The 21678-nt window shown below is 39.0% G+C and overlaps 1 protein-coding gene across 2 annotated transcripts in view; it reads right to left on the bottom strand.

Annotated features, from left to right (window-relative positions):
• LOC127391527 (transmembrane protein 132D-like) overlaps positions 1 to 21678 on the bottom strand; it is a 231411-nt gene that overhangs the window by 67744 nt on the left and 141989 nt on the right. For both annotated transcript variants that reach the window (XM_051634371.1, XM_051634373.1), the window contains one exon: positions 19941 to 20124. In XM_051634371.1, the coding sequence (XP_051490331.1) occupies positions 19941 to 20124 (184 nt within the window). The remainder of the gene's footprint in view (positions 1 to 19940; positions 20125 to 21678) is intronic.

The raw sequence follows: 21678 nt of genomic DNA, 5'->3' as shown, positions 1-21678 counted from the left end.
CCACTGGGCTCAATAGAATCTAAATGAGATCCTTGAACTCACTGACCCCAGGACCAGCATCTGGGCAGAGTTATAGTGAATTCAGAATTTCTCCTTTTATAAGAGCCAGAAACACATTCCACTACCCCAAATAATAATTTTTAAATCAACCTTTATCATAATATTACCATGAGCATTGAAAAGGATTATCTTATTACAAAAATGAAATGACTTAAATTTACCCTCATTATTGTTTCCCAGAGAGAAAAAAAGTCTTTTTTTATTTCATACGAATGAAGCTGCTATTTGCATTTAAATTAAGTTGTCTGAAGAAGAGGAGCTAGAAAGTTAGGGTTTTTTTTCCTTTTGAGGATGAGATTTCATTTCATTTCAGTATTCTCCTATAATGCAAACCTAACTCCACTTTCTGCTTCATTAAACAGTCAATCATAAACTGCTTTCCAAAAATTGTCATAGAGAGTGAGACACTCTGATTATTCCCAGTTGAGGCTTTACAATGATGGAAACAATATAATGTTGGTATCCCCTAAAAATCTGACATCATCAAATAAATGAGGCATTTCCATATTTGCTGTACAGCATGGAATTTTTGTTTTGAATGACTTATCATAATTGACACATTTAAACAATCTGTTTTCTTAATACTCTGATTAGGAAAAAGCTTGTGTCAGTGAAACAGTTTGCATGCTGTTCCAACACAAACATTCTGAAAAGCATATAGACACATAAATATTCATTCCAATGTTCAAGATATTATTATGGAAAGCAGGCAGAATACCCAACACTGCACCACTGACATCTCTAGTAAATTTGCCATTTACCTAAAAGGGAAGGAAGATGCCATGGAATGGGACGTCCCTCCTGCATTAAGTTTTCCTACCAAGTGTTGTCTGGATCATATTTTGAGCACTCAGATCTGGCTTCATAGGTGAGGGAAAGAGCAGACCACTTTCAGACATGCCACCTTCCATGGGGTCTAGGCAAAATTTATACTGCTGACAACAGCTACTGAAAAAACCAGAGTTGGCAAAGTAATCTGAAATTTTCATTCAAGAGTAGAGGTAAGTTTTAGCAAGAATAGACAAGAGAAACAGTGAAAGGTTAAAAGACAAGTTTACCAGTAAGAAAGAAAGTGGAAAGCAAGGGAAGGTCTGGTTTTGTGCCAGCCTGGATGGGCAAAAATTAAAGTCTTCAATGGAACTGAATCTGAAACTGAGATTTCCTTCCCTCACACTGGCAAAATACTTTCTTGGATTAAAGGTCCTCTAATTTTAGGAGTTCAAATAATGCACCTTAGAAACTGATGATTTGAAATGCTCATCTTTGCAAAATAAGATTAGCTTATCTCACAAAGTGCGATGAAAATTGATGCAAGGCAAAACCTCCACAGCCTGATCTGCCATAGGGAAAGCCTCTGCTTACCCCACTATACCCTTAAGAGAAGAGAAAACATAATAAAATAAGAAAGATGGTTTGAGAGAGGCACTGAAACTGGCAGTGGAAGGGCAGCAGTTGTTGATTGAAATGTTCATCAAACTGAACAAGTCTAACAAGATCTCAAGCCTTGCTGGACATCAAATCACACCAGCGGGAATCAGTGGTTTAAACAAATCCATTTCTTTTAGTCAGCCAGCTGGCTCCAGCTGATTTGTTTCACTCAGTATCAGGCTATTTCTCATTAGCTGAGTAAAGGCTGGTGTACAGATCCAGTGGTCAACAAACAGAAAAGGTACATCCCCAAATTAATCTATGGAACTCCTGACTATAGTAAGAGGTTTTGGGCAGATTATCTATGCTACATGTTTATGTCCTGAAAAACACAATGTTCCCTTTAGTTGTAACTATACAGGGCACAGTTTCTAAGGCTATTTTATCAGCTATCTGCTGAATACACAGTGAATAAAACAAAACTACTTATTTTATTATGGTAAGCATCTCATTTAAATGACTTCACACTAATAATTTTAAGCTAGGCAATAAATGTTCCTAAGAAAATTCCTTTTAATGCAGCAATCTAGGAATATTTTGATTAGCTAAGGCAAGGGAAAATAAAAACTTAATGTAAGAGCCGAGCAGGAAGCTGCAAAAAAAAAAAGAAAGGGAATTGTAAGGGTAAGATTCTTCTGTCAAATGTATTGATGTACAGCCCATCGAAGTCAATGGGAATTCAATGTGCACATTCAAGGACAGAACTTGGTCTGAAGGGGTGAATTTTGAAGGATTTTTTTCCTTGCACCCAGTATTTGCATAGGCTCATTAGTATTTCCAATATGAGTACCTGTGTCCTCAAACAGGCATTGCAGAGTGTAATTACCCATTCTGCCTGCATAATTGTAAAATTATGTTGGTGCAGTCTGTCAATATGGTCCACTTAAGAACACTGAGAATGAGTAGTGTCTTTATCAATACCGTCTAGAAATGAGCATTTCAGAGCATGTGAAATGCCCTGAATCATCCAATCTATTCTCCAGCTACACTCAAAAGAAACATTCTCCACATTCACTTTTGCTTTTTAAAATAAAGATGCAAAGAGTGTATTTAAGCAAGAAGGGTGTTTTCAGGTCACAGTTCATGCCCTCCGAGAGTCTTCAATATGTGTATTCACTTTTGTATCTGCCAAACAGCACTAACTGACTGTAGTAAACTGGCTTCACTAATCAGATTCTTTGCAGCCAAACTGTATTTGTAACCCTCTAATGACATCCCACAAGGATTTTTATAGAAACCTCATCTACAGAAATGCCAGTCCCAGAAGATCTGTTGCCAGTGGTGACTACAAGTACCTGAAAACATAACTGAGCTGACTGCAAAAAGAATGCACACAGTAGGATTTGTTTTATAAAGGAAAAGAGATATATGAATCCAAATTATTAAGAGAAGGAGAAGAAATACTCTACAAATCAATAACAGTACCTACACGTTGAGATACTTAGCAGGCAACAGCAGAAACAGGTAAACTCAAACTCTCATGAGAGGAAGACTGTTAAATACCTCACTAGTGCTAGAACAGTGTAGAGGCATTTTAACAGACAATGCACAAGTTTGGCCTCTTGTGAGCAATTACAGCCAGAGCTACCAGGGTGAAACTCACATATATGAGTTTCTTTTTATTCCCTCTCCTACTCCCTAGCACACTCTGGATATACCTGGATGAAACTAATAGGTGACTATTTGCCTTCTCCTTTAGCTGTACCCTCCAGGTCTCTCAGTGCCACTACAGGCAAAAGCATTTCTTTCCTTGGCCACCCCCCCCTTCCCCTCCTCACGTCACCTTTCTCTCAGCTGTGGCTCAGTAGCAAATCATTCTCCAGCAAAGGCTGCATTACAGGTTTTGTGCTTTGCAGACATCTTCAGAGAAATATTAAATACTACTGTTTCTCCTGGTTTTGTCTTAGAAATAGTAATAAAAGCACAACAAATATACAATAAGTACACTATGAAGCTCAATTCATGTTTTCATATGAAATACCACCAGTAAGAAACAGTGTAAATTACATTCCCAGGAGAAGAAAAATAACCAACCTCAATATTTTCAATTAAATTTCTTCTCCATCTGACGCATTCAACTTCTACTAATTACCTAGCTAAAATTTTCTTGAACACTAGAAACCACATTTTTGTCCATTTACTAAGTTCTACAGATAATGGCAATGAAAAAGCTGTGGTCATTACGTCTCATTCAGATGTCTTTAACAGCAGTTTTCATCAGATTCAGTGAGGCTCACTGCAGTTAAGTTAGCCATGGTTATGAAAATCAAGCTATGCAATCCTCTTTAAGTGCTAAAGAAAAGAACAGAACACTTATAGATAGGAAAAAAAAAAAAGCCCAATGTATATATATATAATTTCTATGTTCCGTGGTAAATGCCATGATTCTTAAGTTGAAAAAATAAAAGTGGAAGGAAGGATGGATGTTCTGTTGAGGGTGTGGTAGCTGAGAGGATTTGGGGATTATGAGAGGACTGACTGGCTTGAGCTGCACTGGAGCTTCTGGGCATAGGGTTGTGGGGACAGTCCCCAGGTAACAGCTGCCAGGACAATTAAGACCTATTACTACCCTCAGGGTCCTGACAGACAGTCCCATTTGGCCCTTCTGCTGAGTCAAGAGTACCAAGAGATTTTAAAAAAGCAAGTCCAGCTAAGGCGAGGCCTCTTTGCCAGGTGGGGCATGTTCTTTAAGGCTGTTCATGGGAGACCTGCAGCTGTCCATACAGACAGGCAGAGCCTTCCTGTGGCCAGTTGCTGCAGAAAGGCACCAAATCCCTCGTAGCTCCAAGAAGGTGCAAGGGGTACTTCAGGTAAGTGTTAAAACACTCTCTGTCTGTTCCAATTCTTTTCTTCAATGCAGACAATTTACAAACAGAAGATTCTTTTCAATATATTTTTAAGCTCACTTGATAATCTTTTCAGACCCTTCTAGACTGATATCCAGGACAGAAGTAGGGCATCATTTTCTTCACACAAACACTCATGAAATGGGAGTGATTCTGCCTCGACTGTAAGCAAGAGCAAAAGCAAGCTGATAGTCTGATGTTCAGGTGGAAGAACAAGTCAATAGGTCTATGCCTCAGAGCTCTTAAGGTGATACCTTTATTAATAAACTCATTTTCCTTTCTTTTCAGTGAATTCTGAAAATCAATCATTTTCTCTAACGCCTGGTGAACAGCTCAGAGGAGGGTAGCTGCAAGTAATTTGTGCAGCCATAAAGAATTGTAGTCACATACTACTACAGCTCCTGTGGATCTCTTCTTACATAAAGAATTACATTTACTCAATGATGAGGATTTTTCCAACAATATGACCAGTTTATGCAAGCTAAGTGTGAAATGCTTCCTTTGGCTTTCTCTCCTGTGTTTCAACCAAAAGGCAGAGACAGTACCTGGAAAGCCAATCAGACAGACATAAAGAGAAGGAATAAAACAAAAGCTGCTCTTTGGCCAAAACGAGCTCTCCCTTTTTAAAAATAAAACCAATTGGAGCCCATTAACAGACAGTTTTCTTCTTTCACAGCCCTCAAAGATACAGTGACAAGGTAAAGTGCTTGCATTAGATGCAGCTGGACTAACACTTGTTTTTCACAGCAGTTTTTTCTTAGTTTGACATTAGAATTTACTTGTCAAATGCCTGAAGTGAAACATGAAGCTACAGCCCAAACCACAGCTCCTGGTCTAAAATCTTCCATGGTTTTGAAGCAGCATCAATCTGTATTTACCATAGTTCAGATGTACCCTGAAATCACATAAACCTTTTTCCACCTACATCCTACATATGAAATTCTTTTCAGCATTTCCCACCCTGGATGGAGATTTGGAGGGGAGAGGGATGACCAGTGTTACCAGCTGCTTCCTGAGGTGCCAGGCTGGTGCTCTTCCATCCCATCTCCCAGACAGGCTGGTGTTCCCTGACAGCTGCTTATGTGGAGCCACTTTTTACAGAGCTCTGCCAACATCTAAGCAGGAAGAAAGGGTCAGAAAGTGTTCACCATGTAGGAGAGCTGTGTACATGGCACCAGGCAGAGTCTCTCACAAGCAGAATTCCACCCTGTGATACAATGAAAATGCTGATGGTGTAATCATCATTAAAATTGGTAAGATATATCAAAGATTACAGAAGTGCTGTATAGTTATTGAGTAAATGTAACATTAGGTTCTGTTAAGTTCCTCCAAGTGCTTATTGACAAGCATTCTCAGTGTTTCTTAGTATTCAGATTTTTTAAAAACAGAAAATAAATTAAATGCTTTCATTGAGCTATTTGCCCTACCTTTGTTTAAGCCACTTAAAGAAAAAAAAAAGAAAAAGAGCCTAGTGGCAGATATTTCTAAATGTCATTGTTAACAGAGCACGATTCAGATACTGTCAATTGTCACCCTTTCCTTTCCTCCACCCTTAAGTCCTTTTTGTGCATTAATTACAACTACTAAAGGTATTATGCAGACATACATTTTCAGGTGCATGCAGTGACTTTTGAAAGGGCAAGCTTGGGAATCCTTTTCTCTACCAGGAAGGCTGCTCAACAGGATGAAAAGTAACAAGAGGATGCTAATACAACTCAACTACTAGAAGTCATGACTGTGTTCCTACAGCCAAACTGCTTTTTAATGACACAGCTGCCTTCTCACCTGGGGCAACAGCAAAAAGAACCTTTACTTCGTTAATCTACAAGCATCTATGGGCATAAACAAATACCCTGTGTATCTACAGACAACTTACTACAAGATGCTCTACAGGTTGAGTAATAGTTGGGCTAGTTGTTAAGTCTTTTTTGAGAAGATTCATGTTTACTAACTGCTTTCAGACATCTGCAGCAAGAACTCTTACAATTAACATCTGCTCAAAGTCCTTATTGGAAGGAGACCCAAACACTATTATAAACTCACTGAAGTTGAAAGTGCCTCCCCACTAGACATTCCAGAAATTAACAAGAAATACTGTATATCCAAAAAGGATATAAACAGCAAATGAGCCTATGGGCAGAGCACCACCACCTGCTGTACTCCAGAGACAGCAAGGTGGGCCATCTTGCTCTTGACAGTACTGGATCAGACCCAGCTCACAAAGGAGCAAGGACACTTCTTGGCCAGCCAGATGCAGAGTTGGTAACTGGCCAGCTGTTTACGTGAGCATGCAGGACTTGTCAGTGTAATAAACATATGAAGGGGTAGTTTGCTGGCAATACAAAAGCAGAAAAAAGACCCTTTCTGTCAGGTTGCACAATGCCCAGAGGGAATTTACTACAGTGATGAAATCAGATCAGCTTTCAAGGTTTCTGGAAGACTGTTGGTGTCTGTTTTATTCAGACTCCACTTGTAATAGGACAGGGAGAGGTGATAGAGCTCCAGATAAAAACCTTAGTGCCCCTGATAAACAGCAAATGCAAGAAAACCAATTTCAGTTCTTCCCTTACTCCAGAATTTTCTGGACTTCTCTGCGGGTTACCTTCTTCATTGATGTGCCCATGCAATTTTATCAAGAGACACAGAAAAGAATATCCTCTGAACTTCATATTTGAAGCCTTTTAGACTATGGAAATCCATTTGAAACATGTAGAAGGCAGAAAAACCTGCCTCCTCTGCCTCCCAAAGTATTCTTGATGATGCTTCCTCCTGTTTTGTTATCTGGATTATTGGGATCTACAGAAGTGAAAGGAAAAGATTTTGCACAGGGGTTCCAAATCTTTTCTATTTATTAGCCCAGTTCTTTATGACCTCGAACAAAACCTCAGCTTCTATAAGGCTCAACCTCATTCTCAGCTACTGGGATGCCAGAAATTGGCATCTCAGGCTGCACTGCAGAATAACTGCTTTCCTTTGCTCCTGGTAATTTGGCTGAGTTTATCCTGGAAGTAGAATCACTTCTTCCAGCTGGAACTCTTTCCCTTTTTGCATCATACTGCACATTTAAACAGAAACATCACAGAACTCAGGCCAACTTGGAAGATCTTCTCCTAAAATGAAAAAGGTACTATTCCTGCCTAACAAATGATTGTGTTGTGTTTTCCTTTGTTAGTACAGACAGTACCAGGGAGTCCAGAACAGCCTTGTGTTGGACCGGGATAACTGTCACCAGAGTCATCTGAGCATATGGATTTTTCAAAAGAAAATAAAAAATAATAATAAAAAAATGGTCAGACTGGATATTTTCACATTTCCCTGTCAGACAGTAAGAAAAGCTGAAGGTATTTTGAAGGACTGAAGGTTCTTGTCCAGCCCCCCCTCCCATTTAGGTTTCCTGCTCAGAATCCCAGAGACACCTTCTGTTCACTGGGGCTCAGAATTACAGTGGCCTGAATTACTTCTGCAAGGCCCCTTGCACAAGCTGAGCAGGCAGGCACTCTCCATTACTTGAGCTTGCTCATATATTATTCTTAGCACCTGCAACTGAAATCAGAGCCATGCTGTTATGGACACAATACATCAATAATATATTTAAAGCAGTCCCTGCCCCAGAAAGCACACTATTAAATAAGGCTGTGGAGACACATGGAAAGGAAAACAGAAGCAAGGAAATGAAACATCTTCAAATGCACAGAATAGTCCTTCCATATTCTGTCTAAATACTAACAAAATAGTTTATCATTCTTTATGTACATTTTCCTGGCTTAATATGGAAAAGGTACATTAGAAATTAAGATAACTGGAACTGTACTTCTTCTTTCTTCTAAAGACATTCCACTCATTCTATAGAAGCCAGGGGAACATAGACTGAGACAGGAAGCTTCAGAAAATCAAGTTTAGAATTTTTACTTTTTTTATAAGAAGAAATTAATACATAATTGAATTGACCACAGAACAAAACCTGCCCTTAAAATACAAAATTTGACACTAGATTTTACTGCACCTGCTGAACTAGGTCTCCAAAGTTGGAGAGCTTTGGTTTCCTTGGATGCCAGCAGCACTACAGATCTATTTTTTTCCTGGCTTTGTTTATGACAAAATTAGATGTATACTTTTACATATTTTTACATATGTTCAGTTTTTTTCCTCTCTGTTTTAAATGTTGAAATGCTTTGTTTTTCCCCTCCTGTCTAAGCTTTTTGCTTTTTTTAGTGGTTCCTATCATCAGATCAGCAAAGTTATATACATACATTAGATTGTACCCAGTTATGACGAGGAAACTTAACTCCATTTTGACACCTTTTTAAGATCAAAGAGAAAATATATATGTGAAAACAACACACCTTTATTCCATTGAAATAGAAGAGAATTATTTTTAAATTCAAAGGTAATTTGCCTCACAAATGTTGCAAGCAGAATGTGGAATTTTTAGTATGAATTGCAATGACAAGACTCATCACAATAGTGTCCTGCTCTTCTTTATGAAACTGTATTACTTTTCTATATATTTTAACAATTATTGGGTTTTACTGCTGGTTTGAAAATTTGAAAGTCCAGCAATCTAATTTCAAGTTGTCAGGACTGATTTTCATGCAAGGCACAGAAAGGCTTAAATACCCCAAATGTTTGGAGCTGACGAGTTTAGGAAATAGAGGTTTAGCATTGCAGAAAAAAGTCACTTTGAACTGTAACTACTGTATCTCCAGGGCAGTAATTTTGCAGAATCCTATTCCAGGGTAGTGACTCTGTTATTTTATGATAGAACTACTAGTAAGTGGTATGAAAAAGAACCTGATTTTTTAAAATTTCACATTTACATTTCTTACATAACTACAATTTAGTCTCTGTCAATTTTTTCTTTAAAATGAATGTTTCTCACATTTTGAGAAGTTTTGATGTTTTGTTTTGTTTTTTTTTTGTAATCCCTCATAATTAGAATAAACACCAGTGGTATAAAATACAAGATACTCTGAAATCTCAGCTATACAGATTTCTTGTTTTACTTTTATTGGTCATTCCTTCTCTGAATGTCACAATAAAAATGAGACAAACATCCCCTTACAAATGTATTTCCTCTGTATTCAGTAAACATTAAATTCTGAGATCCTAATTCTGGGTGATTTGAATCTATGCCATCTATCTTTAGGCAAGTCTCTACTGTCCTTCTGCCAAGGTGAACAGGACCACTCGTCTGGAGGCCATGTCTTCACATTGCTCTTCCTGACAACACACAGCAGCAGCTTAGCACCTGAGCACAGTCCCCCCCTCCCTCTGCACAATCCACAGATGAAATTGCTCCCTAGGCTCAGTGTCAGGTGCCTTATATCAGAGAGAACCTCAGGAGGTACCGTGCATGACTTGGACACTCACCTGAATTCTCTAATTCTCTGCTTTATCCCTTCCTTTCCAAACAAAATTATTTCCCCCTCTCAGCCCCTCCTTTGCTGATTGCTACCACATGCAGAAAGCCACTTCAACACCAGTGTGGAAAAAAAAAGGAGAAAGAGGAAGTACAAGACCAAAGATCTCCTTGTAGGTATGTTTTCACATGAGCAGGTTCAGAAATGTCCTTCACATAAGCCCAGTTTGTCAAATTCATTTTGCACAGCCCCAAAGCAAAGCAAATCAATCTAACAAAATCACAAAGGTGACACTTTCATTGCTGTGTGCCCCAGTCCTGTTCATGGTCAGGACTGGCTGGAGCAGAGAGGTCTCCTACCCTATCAGCTCTCCATGCCCTGTCCATGTCCACACATGACAAAGGTTTAAGCTTCCTTCCAGATCTTTTAGGCTGTTGCCATTTTTTTTCCCTCAAGCCATCATTTCAGGAGCCATGAGGCCTGAAGTGGCTCCCACCTCCTCTTTTTGAACCACTCCTAAGACTTTGTCACTGTTCCTTTTGTATGGGCCTGTGATAAAGCCGACTGGGGAACAAAGCTGGGCTCAGAATGACCTGGCAAAAAACCAGAACAATTATGGTTTAGCCAAGTTCAGTTGCTCAGCCCAGCTCCACAGCATCTCCACAGGCATTTGTGCTAACTCAGCTCCTAGTGGGGTGTGGGATAGGTGGAGCAAGGATTGCTTGATTTATCAATGCTGCTGAAAAACATTCCCCTCAACTGATCAGGAACCTGTCCTCATTTTACTGCCTGTGAACCCAGCAGCTTTCAGGTCCCTCAGAAGGAGAGGCAAAGTCCCACATGAAGACAGTGGTCCTTTCTTTTGAATCTTGGGCCAGTGTTTAGTCCATTGTTCCTCATCCTTTTTCTGGCATTTTGCCTCTGAGGACATCTTACATAGAAAGAGAAATTCTTAATATCACTGGCTGGCAATTAAAAGAAGGATGGAAAAGTCAAAGAATAATTCTCTTAATTGACTACTCTTCTTATTACTTGTAATCTAGAGGAAATCTAATTAATTCTACATGAAAAATGACTATTCTGTAGTGAAGTGTAATTCCTGATCTCTGGGGCTTCAGCTTACCAGTTGTCAAATTATCCAATTACACACTTGTTAAAATCCATTTTGGAGAGATTTTCATGGCTTGTATATAAATAATTTCAAAAGCTTTAATCCTCAAAAAAAAAAAAAAAAAAAGAGACCCCCTCCTAGCCCCTAAATGGTACCTCAAAATCACAAAACATCTAATAATAATCTAAAGAAGCTGAAAAGAACAAGACCCACCTGCACTGCTCAAGCAGCACCACAGTGGTGATGGATCTATTCCAGTAGGGAGAAACGTGCTGCTTCTATTTCAGCTATGTTTTATTCAGATCACTAATCTGGAGGGAACCAATTAAGGCAGCATCCTTTCATTATGCCAAAGGGGAAAAATCTTTTCATAACCACATCAATTAAGAGGTGGGAAGCCAACGGAGGCTGTAGCTCAAGCCAAGGATGGAGAGATGCTGGAGCAAGGCCAGGCCAGGGCCCCCGAGCTGGTGGGGGCTGGAGCACAGGACACACATGGAGAGGTGGAGAGAGCTGAGCCTGTTCAGCCTCAAGAAGAGAAGGCAAATGGGAGACCTTACTGCTTTCTGCTGCTGCCCCATCCTGGGATACAAAGAAGATGAAGCCAGATTCTTCTCAGGTCTGTGTGGCAATAGGATGAAAGGCACAGGACACATGTTAAACCATGGGAAATTCCATTTAGATTGTATGGAAAAAAACCCAATCAAATAGTTAAATAGTTTGCCCAGAGACATTGTGGGATCTCCATCTTTGGAGATCTTCAACACTGTAGTGGACACAGCCCAGAACAGCAACTTGCTCTCTGAGCAGGACATCAAACTAGCTAATTTCTGCAGCTCTCCAGTCTTAGCTACTCTGTGATTCTACTTGCTCTGTAGAAAGATTCTCTGATTAAAAAAAGAGGACACACACACGATACTTCAAGACGTATGTATTTGAAAGAATGTTCTTAAATCCGTGTAAACTCTGGATCCTAATATGTCCAAATTTCTCACATCTGAGCACAGAAGAAAAATTTCTGTGATCTTTTGTATTTCAGTGAAAACAATTTAGCAGTCAAAATTAAAGACTGATTTTTAAAAATTACCACTGGGCTATATGGCTATGTTGTGTTTTCAAATCCTGGGAATGAAACTTGACATGAAACAAAAGAGGAACAGAAGGCAGGGTTCTGCTTTCTATAAACCTAATCTGACTGTATTTCAACAGAAGTAAGCAAACAATATCCCTGCTTTTTTAACAAAATCTACTTTTTACATTTCTTTAATATTTATTGAGTCTGATTAACATTAAGATAGAACAACATTGAAAGAATAATCCAAACTAGGTGTTGCAATATTTTCAGTGATTACTGGTAATTCTGAGCAATCAGTAACTTAAAAAAAAATTTCAAAACCCTTCCCTACTGAAAATGAGATCCCTTTCAGCTGGCTGGAAGTGGACTGCACAAAAACTGTCACATTAACAAGTATTTATGAGACCTTTGAAAACTTGATTCACCACTAAATTATTTTTGGTTTAAACTCGTATTATTTCTACTCTCAATGACTTTACAGGAGTGTGAAAATGGGCCAAGACTTCCAAATCTTGTGTCAATTAAAAGAGGGACAAGGTCTTGATGAAACTTGTTCTATATTCAGATCTGCCATCATTTCCTGGTATCATGCAACTTCAGGGTAACATGGCCTGTCAGAGCTGAAGGATTGGACTTATTTCAACCCAGTTCAACCTCACTCATCTAATAAAGAAAAACACACGTAACGTGCACTTAAGAAAGAACAACAGCTATTATGCAAAGCCATTTTTCTTAGGCTTTAATTTGAAAGAAAAATATCCTTGTGTTTGTTCCTGCATCTCTAGGGAACACAATTTTCAATGTTCCACATCAAATCGTGTGGCTGTCAGCAGCTTTGCCAGCAGCCAGTCCAAGCCCTCATTACTCATTCCCCACAGAGACAAAAACTGGGTGACTGTTGCTTTCTATTATTGCAGGTGATTACAGTATTAGTCAGCTAGCAACTGCAGCTCCAGATACAAAAACAAGATTTCTAACCTTTTATCTTAAACAACAACAACAGCATCATCAAGATCTTTTTCCATGAGCCTGAAGTAACCTTTGACAGAAAAAGAACTGGATTAAACTGGAAGACCTGCTTGATGGTTTTCACTCCTAGGGAATTTAAGTAGCAAAATATCTGCATTGATGCTGCAATGAACACAGGTGCTCTTTCATTGCATGCTCGACAGGTCAACAAAATCTCTAATTGTAAAGGAAAAGAGCTATTGCTTGTTATTTCAAATGTTAAGAACCCCTGGGTCATCATTAATTCTGGAAAGAAAAATCCAACAGATATGGCATTTGTTAGATTCGGAGATAAGGCATCTATGATTGCCAAGTGCTTGTATTATTTTCACATTTCAGTCTCTGTATACAAAACAAAACTCAATGCACTAGTGACTCACACATCTGTCAGTTTGTTGGTAGTTAGACAATAGAAGCCTGCCAGAGCAAGGCCAATATTTAGCATAATAATAATAACAACAACAGTAAGTTGAAGACCAAACCAAGCCATTTTTAACAGGGAATTCTAACTGGAAAATGAACTGTATGCATCAGTCTCCTTGCAACTGAGTATATTCACTTCTTGAACACAGTCATGTAGGAATAACAGAACTGTCAGACCCAACTGGAATACTCATCTGCCTGGTCCACTCTTTGGGCACAGAGAGGTGCCAATATCTCATGCTCTGAGAAAGCGTAAGTAATTAACATCTATGTCTGGGAAAACATCTTGTAGCTTCAGATACCTGTGATTCAATTAGTTTCTGAAGCATAACAGATTATTACATGTTTACTGGATGATAAATTTTCTTCTGTTAGCTGTACAGGTTTATTCCAGTTATTAGAATGGGAAATGGAATCTAATCTGACTCATGCATTGAATAAAGACTAATTAATGAGCTTTTGAAATGCAAAGTCCTTCTGGCTGAAGTTGCCTGAACCACAGAGAACCAATCTGAAGAGCAGGCCTTTGGAATCAGGCAAAGCTGTGAGATCAACAGTTAGTAAGACAACCTGTTCATCTCAATTGACACAGCAATATTCCAGAATTAAGCTAATTCTGGAATATTGTTGTACCGTTCTAAAGACTTTTTTTTTTTAATTGCTGTCAATAATGACCCTGGAACAAGATGACACCAACTACTACTAAAATGTACTAATGGTGTCAGTTTGGGAGGCATTTTCAATACAGAAGTTTGAACAATAAGAAGCACCAGATAAAACCAAGGATTTAGGTAAAAGAAATGCAGGGACACAAAGTGCAAGGTTTAATCATAGGGATAGAAAGCAAGAATTTCAGCCATCACATAGAGGCCTTCAGCCTGAAACAATGGAAACAGGGAAAGATTTGGATGTAATATTCAGTCACAGAACAAATATATGCCTTATACAAAACAACCCCCGACCACCCAACCCCAACTACCAGAAACAAAATCATGTATGTATCATTGGAAATGGAGAAAAACACTTTTCCAAACAATAAACACTTAGACAACAGCAAGGAACATTATCTAATATCCTGTAGTCATCTTGCATATCTATTTTCAAGAACAATTAATTAAAATCAGAACTGGTAGGTGCCAAGAGATGTTAATGGGAGAAGGGAAAGTCTGTTTTATGAGATGAAGTTGTAAGACCTTGACCTACCTAATTTTAGCAAGCAATAGAATATACTTATGAAAAGAAAATGGTTGCTTGCAATATTAAAATGATCCAAAGGTTTCTCCCTTTCCCATGTGTAGATTTCATCTGTGATTCACTAATCATTTTGATTTAAAAGGTTCGTCTTCAGAAATGGGTAACATTTTAATTAAATATTTGAAAACTTGCCGAATATTGTAATTGCAATTTAAAAGCTATGAATTAGGAAGGTAAAAGCTTTTAACTACTATCTAGACATCTTTTTCTTTTTCATAAAGCTGACTGTCAGTGGAAGTGCTTAGAAACATTCATTCCTAAAGTTGATTAGGGCAGCTCATTCTGGCTGATGTGATTCTGCACTTCTCAGTTGCCAGGCAGAACCCAGGTCAGGCACAGCCAAGAGCAGATCCTCCCTATAATCAGTTTGTTCCTTTATATCATACACATGGATGGAGATTCACATTTCTGCTCTCCCACAGAAGAGCATTAATTTCATCTGAAAGCTCCCTAGTTATCTGCTTTAGGTGGTAGATAGTAGAGAGGAGGCTTTAACAGCCTCACATCTTCTGTAATGAGGGAGAAGAGCCAAGCTGAAATCTTGGTCTAGGAGAAGGCAGTCAAGTTGCTTTAATAACTGGGGTAGAATGCACCAAAACAGACCTTCTGACAAAATATCATCTCAAATATCAAGTTTGTTACTTGCTATGCATTATAAAATGTTTCTTGTAAAAAATAAATACAGCTTTTACAGTTAGTTTCTTAACTTGACATTTAAAATAAATATTCCACTTGTGTTTCATACAGTACATTGTGGTGACACAAACATTGCAAAAATGGTTGTGCTGGTTTTCGCTCCAGCACTACCAGTGACCCTTTCCTGGAGGTTACTGACTTTGTAAGTCACCTAAGGTGAAGGACAATGTTACCTTTCTTCCAAAGAGCTCACTCAACTTTGGTTAAACCACATTCATATGCAGCCTAAAAATAGGTCAGTTTGATCTGCACCAAAGCAGCTTCCCTCTGCCAGAACAGAGCTGAGCATGTGTTTCTGAGAGTAGGAACAGCTCATCAAGTTGGGACTCACTGGTAGGGTCAGATGAGTAGGAATAATTCCTTGCTTTCACTACAACCTGTTTGTTGCAAAGTAATGAGCTGGACTTTGGTCACTGACTCTGCTTAAGCCTGTCATAAATCAGGAGTCTCGATATTTTTTTCTACATTTGTTTTAAATCTCTCTCTGCCTCCCACCTCACTTGACTGTCTTGGAGGCTGATGTTGCACTGTTTGAGGATAATAAATAATGGGCCAAACCAAAGAGGAAATGTAAGCTCTGCTGTTGATGCAAGTCTCTAATTCACTGTTCACCATTCACATTTACCTGCTAAAATGTGTCTTGGAAGGTTGAAAGGCTGTCTTTGGAGTTCTTGCCTCCACTAAGCAGACTACAACTTCACCACTTTCCATAATTCAAGTTTCAAATCTCATCTTTTCTCCCTGTCCATTTCAGTTCTCTAAGGCTGATTTTCAGGTTGATGCTGACTAGATGATAAACATGTCTGTCCCAGTGTATTCAGTAAGAAGGCAAGACAGGCACTCTATGGATGTGGGTATAAAACTGACCAAGCACCAAACCAGAGCTGAGTGTCCACCTGGTGAAACCTGTGATCTAGCTCCAGTGTGAGGCAAGCTGTCCTGCCTGCCAGCAAGTTTCAGGTACCCTGGGGAGCAACAAAATTGAATTATCAACTCCAATATATTAATATAATGATTAGTATGAAGTAAGTCAGGGTTACTCAGCCACTGTTACCATGGCTCTGCAGGACTCAAGGATTTCTGTTCTGGAAGGCAAAGCCTTTCTGCTCATCCCCAATTGTACAGCTCACACAGGGCAGGCTGCTCTACCTGGCATCTGTTAGTCTGTAAGGGCTGGGGAGTCTCTCAAGAAAGCAACCCAGATGCACAGCCTTTGTGTACAGTTCACCATCTGACTGCTTGGCTTCTTCATCAGTTTCATATGTCCTATCACCACCTGAAACATCTGATCCACAGCCATACCATTAAACATAATAATGCTTTCAACATCAGGGCATCTACATTTAAGTGAGCCAGGCTGACAAATATTGAGTTGCTGATTTATACATTTAAAACATGTATTCACACAACAATTTATCAAAAAATAAAGGTCAGGAACCTGCAACCTTTTCAAGAAATGCCTAAAGAACACTGAGCATCCTGCATATATTTTCTTCTATATCCTAGGAGAAAGTAAACACACCATATTTTCTACTCAAAGGACTATGCTAATAAGGGATTTATCAACCCTGGGACCAACACCTTCCCCTATGAGATTTAGAAAATGCTTGTTTTGCCCTGATTCCTTATCAGATTGTTAAATAAAGGGAGGGCACAGACAGAACAGATTTAGGGCATGTACACAGGTAAGGCATGTGATTTACAGATTCAGAGCTGGTTCAGTTAGGAACCAGCCCAGATATTTAATTACTCACAATTTTATTATTATTTACAGAACAGATTTCAACTTATCAATTTACCAGCATGTTGGATCTGCCCTCTGCCTTTCTCAGTAGGAATTATCTTGTATGTACGCAGATGGTACAGTGCTTGTCTGCTCCTCATCCTTACCTAATCATTAAGGTTCAACAAAAGGTGGACACCATAATTATGAAAAACTGACAGAATGTTTAAAAAGAAACAACAATCAATAGCAGCAAATGTACAATTTGAGTGATTAAACTTGTGCCATTCAACACCTAAGGAAATCATAGTGAAATAAAATAAGGAAGAGACACCAGGAAAAAGTCATTTAGGAATTGGAAGCTGGTTCCTTAAGATGCCAATAAAAACAATGTCATATTCTGGAAGATTCAGACATATTATTCTCCTGGCTGTCACACTACATTGCAGGTCCTCAACTCAAAAATACTCAGCAGTTTAGCATGTTCAAGACAGTGAATGAAGAAATGGACCATATGCCTTCTTAATAGTATACTTCAGGGGTCTTAAGAGGTGCTGGGGTTTCTGTCTCAAAGGATGCCCTATTACATGTGAATGTTAAGAGAATGACATTTAAAGAGAATCAATATGCATGTTAGTTGACAGCAAAGAACAACATAGAAGATTTTTTGGCTTGTGATTATTTTATTTCTTTTCCAGAGTGCCAAATTTTCAGTAATTATTATGGAGTAATCCTCTGACATTCCTAGTCCAGATTTCTCTGGATTTTTTTTTTTCAAGCAGATCCCTCTTAAGACTCTGCTTCACCAGTTCCCTGGCCACACAGACCTTGCAGTGAGAAAGCTGCCAAGGAAACAGGGAGAGTTTTGAATAGTGCCCAAGCAAGAAATGCACTAATTAAGTGGAAACTGTGCTGCTGAAGAGCGTGATGCTATACAAATGTCTGCCTCTTCCATGGGGTTTACCGGATGTTTTCATTTCTGACAAGAAAAGTCATTGCTATGTAGCCATCAGAGCCACCGCAAAGCAATCATGGTAAAAGGCCAATCATTTTTTACAACCCTGGATAAATATATTTGCCTGCATTTCATCAGGCTTAAGGGAAAGGTTCTTGTATTGCAAATACCCCAACAGGTGCTCACAGGTTCTCACAATGTTCTCAAATCAAATGTCTTCTCCCATGCTATTCCCATTCTGCTAACAAGGGCCAGCCAGGGTCCCACGCACAGCTTACCAGCACGTTTGTTACACTTTACAATTAGAAAAGTTATTAAAGTATCAGAAACATCAACCTTTATGGTGCCCACACATCCATAAAATACACCCTACAGCTTTTCTCATCAGTAGCTCTACTGTGACTTCTATTGCCATTATTGGAGTAGGGCCCTGCAGGAGTCTCAAAAGCTGGAATGTTAACGTGCCATAGGGGGAAAAAATGCTCTGAAGTAAGGAGAGTGCAGCAAGTGTTCTCATAACTTCAGCAGAAGGTAAGCACTTTCAGGGTGTCCTGACACAGATATATACACTTTGGTCTTTCCATTGCAGATAAACCCCCAACCAAACAAACAGAAGAAGAACAAACACAAACCAACCAACCGAAAACAAAAACACCAGACAAAAAAAAACCCCAGGAAGCTCTAAATTGGTCCGTTTTCTGCCTTGCAATTTACAGATCCATAATAGGCAGAAGAAAAGACTGCACAAAGCAAAGTTGGTGCAGGGGGGGTATGTGATAGCCTATAAAAAAACCAAAGCTCTGCCTAATGTTAAAACAGTAAAATTGTTCTTTTGCAAAATCAACCTGTAATTGAAATATTCAACAGCATTTCTATTTGGTGCTTCTAAACATGAAATTACATATTTCACTAAGAAGTCCAGCAAAACTAACCCAAATTAACCCCAGTCTCCCAAAACAGAGAAATAATGTAACTTTTTTTTTTTTAATTGTGTTCTTCCTAAATGGAAAAATAGAACTTATTTTTTTTCCCTATATTAAATATGTAAACTGCAAACTGGCCTTGCTAAGATCACCAGGAAATCTAAAGTACCAAACTAATCTAAGTTACATGTCTCGAAAGGTCTGCACTTGAATTATCGTTTCCAAAGTGAAATACTACAAAGATTCGGAGATTTGTGATACCCCAGAGTTTCTTCCCTGACACTCCAGTTACTGCAAAGGTTAAAACTATTCCCAGTCTGTCAGCAGTCAGGGGAGCCCTGCCATTTATCTTTGCTTTCTCTCTTACCCGTTATCCCAACACCTGTTGCCTTGTAAAATGCCACCCACTGATACCTTTATAGACTTCATGTGACCTTTCAGCACAGAACTTTGTGCTTCTGGAAAATGAGCTACTTTTTTTTTTTTTTTTTTCCATCTTTTAATGGAAATGAAGATAGTGAGCTGATTTGTAGCAACTGCCAGGAGAATCTATCTTTGTTCTTGTGAGCTGTTTTTGGCCACTGTATCTCTCGATACAATCAGGGATCGTAGGCATGTATAAGAAGAACTAGAACTTTCTGCAACCATTGCAACCACTAGGAAAGAAATCTATCTTCTTATTAAGGGATGGAGTGAATAAAAAGCCTCATATTTCGTATTATGTAAATCATATCACCTCTACAACCTTAACCCTCCAGAACTTGTGTGACTGCACATCAGGGTCCCATAAGCAGACCTGAAAGCCTCTTACCAACAAAGCAGCAGAGATCACCCACTGCTCAACAGCAGGAACTAGCCTATGAAAACAGTCATGCAAAACAAAAGGATTGGATATACAAGCTATGTCTTCCCCCCATGCAGTTTCGTTGCTGGATGAAGCAAACTTCAGAAGTTAGTATCTGTTTCTCAGGTTGCTGAAACTTTCCCTCCATCCCTTTCAGCAGAACATTTGTACCTGTCAGACACTGGAGTTGTGAAGCAATATTAAAAACTTGCAGAACACCAGACATTTCCTTACCATAGCCAAAGGGAGAACTCCTACCAGGTCCTTCTGGTTTATGTAGATCTTGGAGATTCCTAGATCAGATGTTGTATCTCCAGGATATTCTACCTGCCATGTGATGAGCTGGGTCCCAGGTAAGTCAGTTAGGTCTTCAATTTCAAAATCAATCTGCATGATTTCAGAGGAAGGACCATCCGCACTGCAAGAAAGATAAAGAAAGGTTCCTTTCACATGGCTGATGAGCCAGCAATATAATTGCTTTTATATTAATAAAACATTGGATTAAGTCCTTTCCAAAGAGAGGATTTGTTAGGATGATAGATTTAATAATGAATTAATCATTTGCACTTGTCTTAAGATTTTGGGGTATTTCCCACACATTCAAGTAGCTCAGTAACACTCTGTGACATGGATTACTAAGCACTGCTCCATTTTACAGGCGGAGAAACAAAAAAAAAATCAAGGTAAAGCCCAGGCTAAAGCTACAGCCTAAAAATCCTGACTCTGAGGCTCTCCCTTAACCAGCACATTGTATTTCCTCCCTGTAAAGGCAACATGTGGGCAAATCTAAAGGGTATCACCCCTTGAAATGGGGAACCACTGCAGTAAAAGTATTTTCTACTTTTCAAAAAGACGGGCTTGGAATAGAAGTCAACCAGTGAACCAGGGAAGCAGGGAGTAGAGGATTGGAAAACTTGGAATGAATTTTTGGCTATACTGCTTCCTTGCTGTGAATGTTAGTCTGAAGCTCCTCTTGTCCTTTGCTAAAACGAATTACAGATAATTTAGCTTTCAGGGGAAGAATTACAAAACTGGATTATATATTATTGACCAGGCCTGACAAGGTCCTTCAGAAAACAACACCAGAAAAGTAGGAAGAGTTACTAGATGTGATTCTCCAGGATAATCTGGCAACACTGGGGTTACTGAGACCTTATCAATGCTACCTCGTCTTTACATGCTGTCCTTCCTAAGGTTACATTGTTCACATAAGTGAATACTACAAAGCAGAAATGAGGGAAAATTGGAAAGGGGCTCATTGGTGCAATTCCTGTAAAGCTTGTTATAAAATCAGCTACTGTACAGAAAGCAATGCAGTGAAGTTTCTATTGTGTATCTTGGCAAGGTGAGCTTCATAGTCCAGTGGCATTTATAGAGACAAGAAAATACTCAATTTATGGTAAAGTTGTTGAGGAATGCAGAATTTTGTAGCAGTGCAGAAATTCAGGGGACACTGAGATCCACAGTGCTTTTACTTCTGAGGCACTGAGTGCAGAATAGATCTTCAGTTGAAGTGTGGAGGGGAAAGAAAAGTGCAGACTCTTTCAGTGGGATGGTACTCAAGGAGAGAATGAATGGCACAGCACTAAAGTGTCAAGATATTTCTGTTAGGGAGTGCAGCTGGAAGAGAGAGGAAACATTTCAGCAAGTGATTAGAGAATACCAAGTGTCCAAATCCCAGTAGGTTTTCCCAGCTGATGTGGAAAAAGACCTAAAACTAGGCAGGTTTTTTTAATGAAGACTGGTTACAATAACAACCTTAGTTTGGGATTCTTTCTGAAATACTCAGAGATTTTCATCATGCTGCCTAAATCCAATGCTTTATCCAAAGCTAGTGCTTGAAGAGTTTAATCTTATCATCTTTAAGGTTTGGATTTAAATGGGTGTACTGAGTTCTTGCTATCTTGGATGGAATTTAAAAGGAGCCTCTCTGCTTCCAAAATGGAACACATTGTGTTCAAGTCCTCATTTC

The sequence above is a fragment of the Apus apus genome, chromosome 16, assembly GCF_020740795.1.
Source record: "Apus apus isolate bApuApu2 chromosome 16, bApuApu2.pri.cur, whole genome shotgun sequence".
In the NCBI taxonomy this organism is placed as follows: Eukaryota; Metazoa; Chordata; class Aves; order Apodiformes; family Apodidae; genus Apus; species Apus apus.
This window is presented reverse-complemented; position numbering and strand designations above follow the sequence as displayed.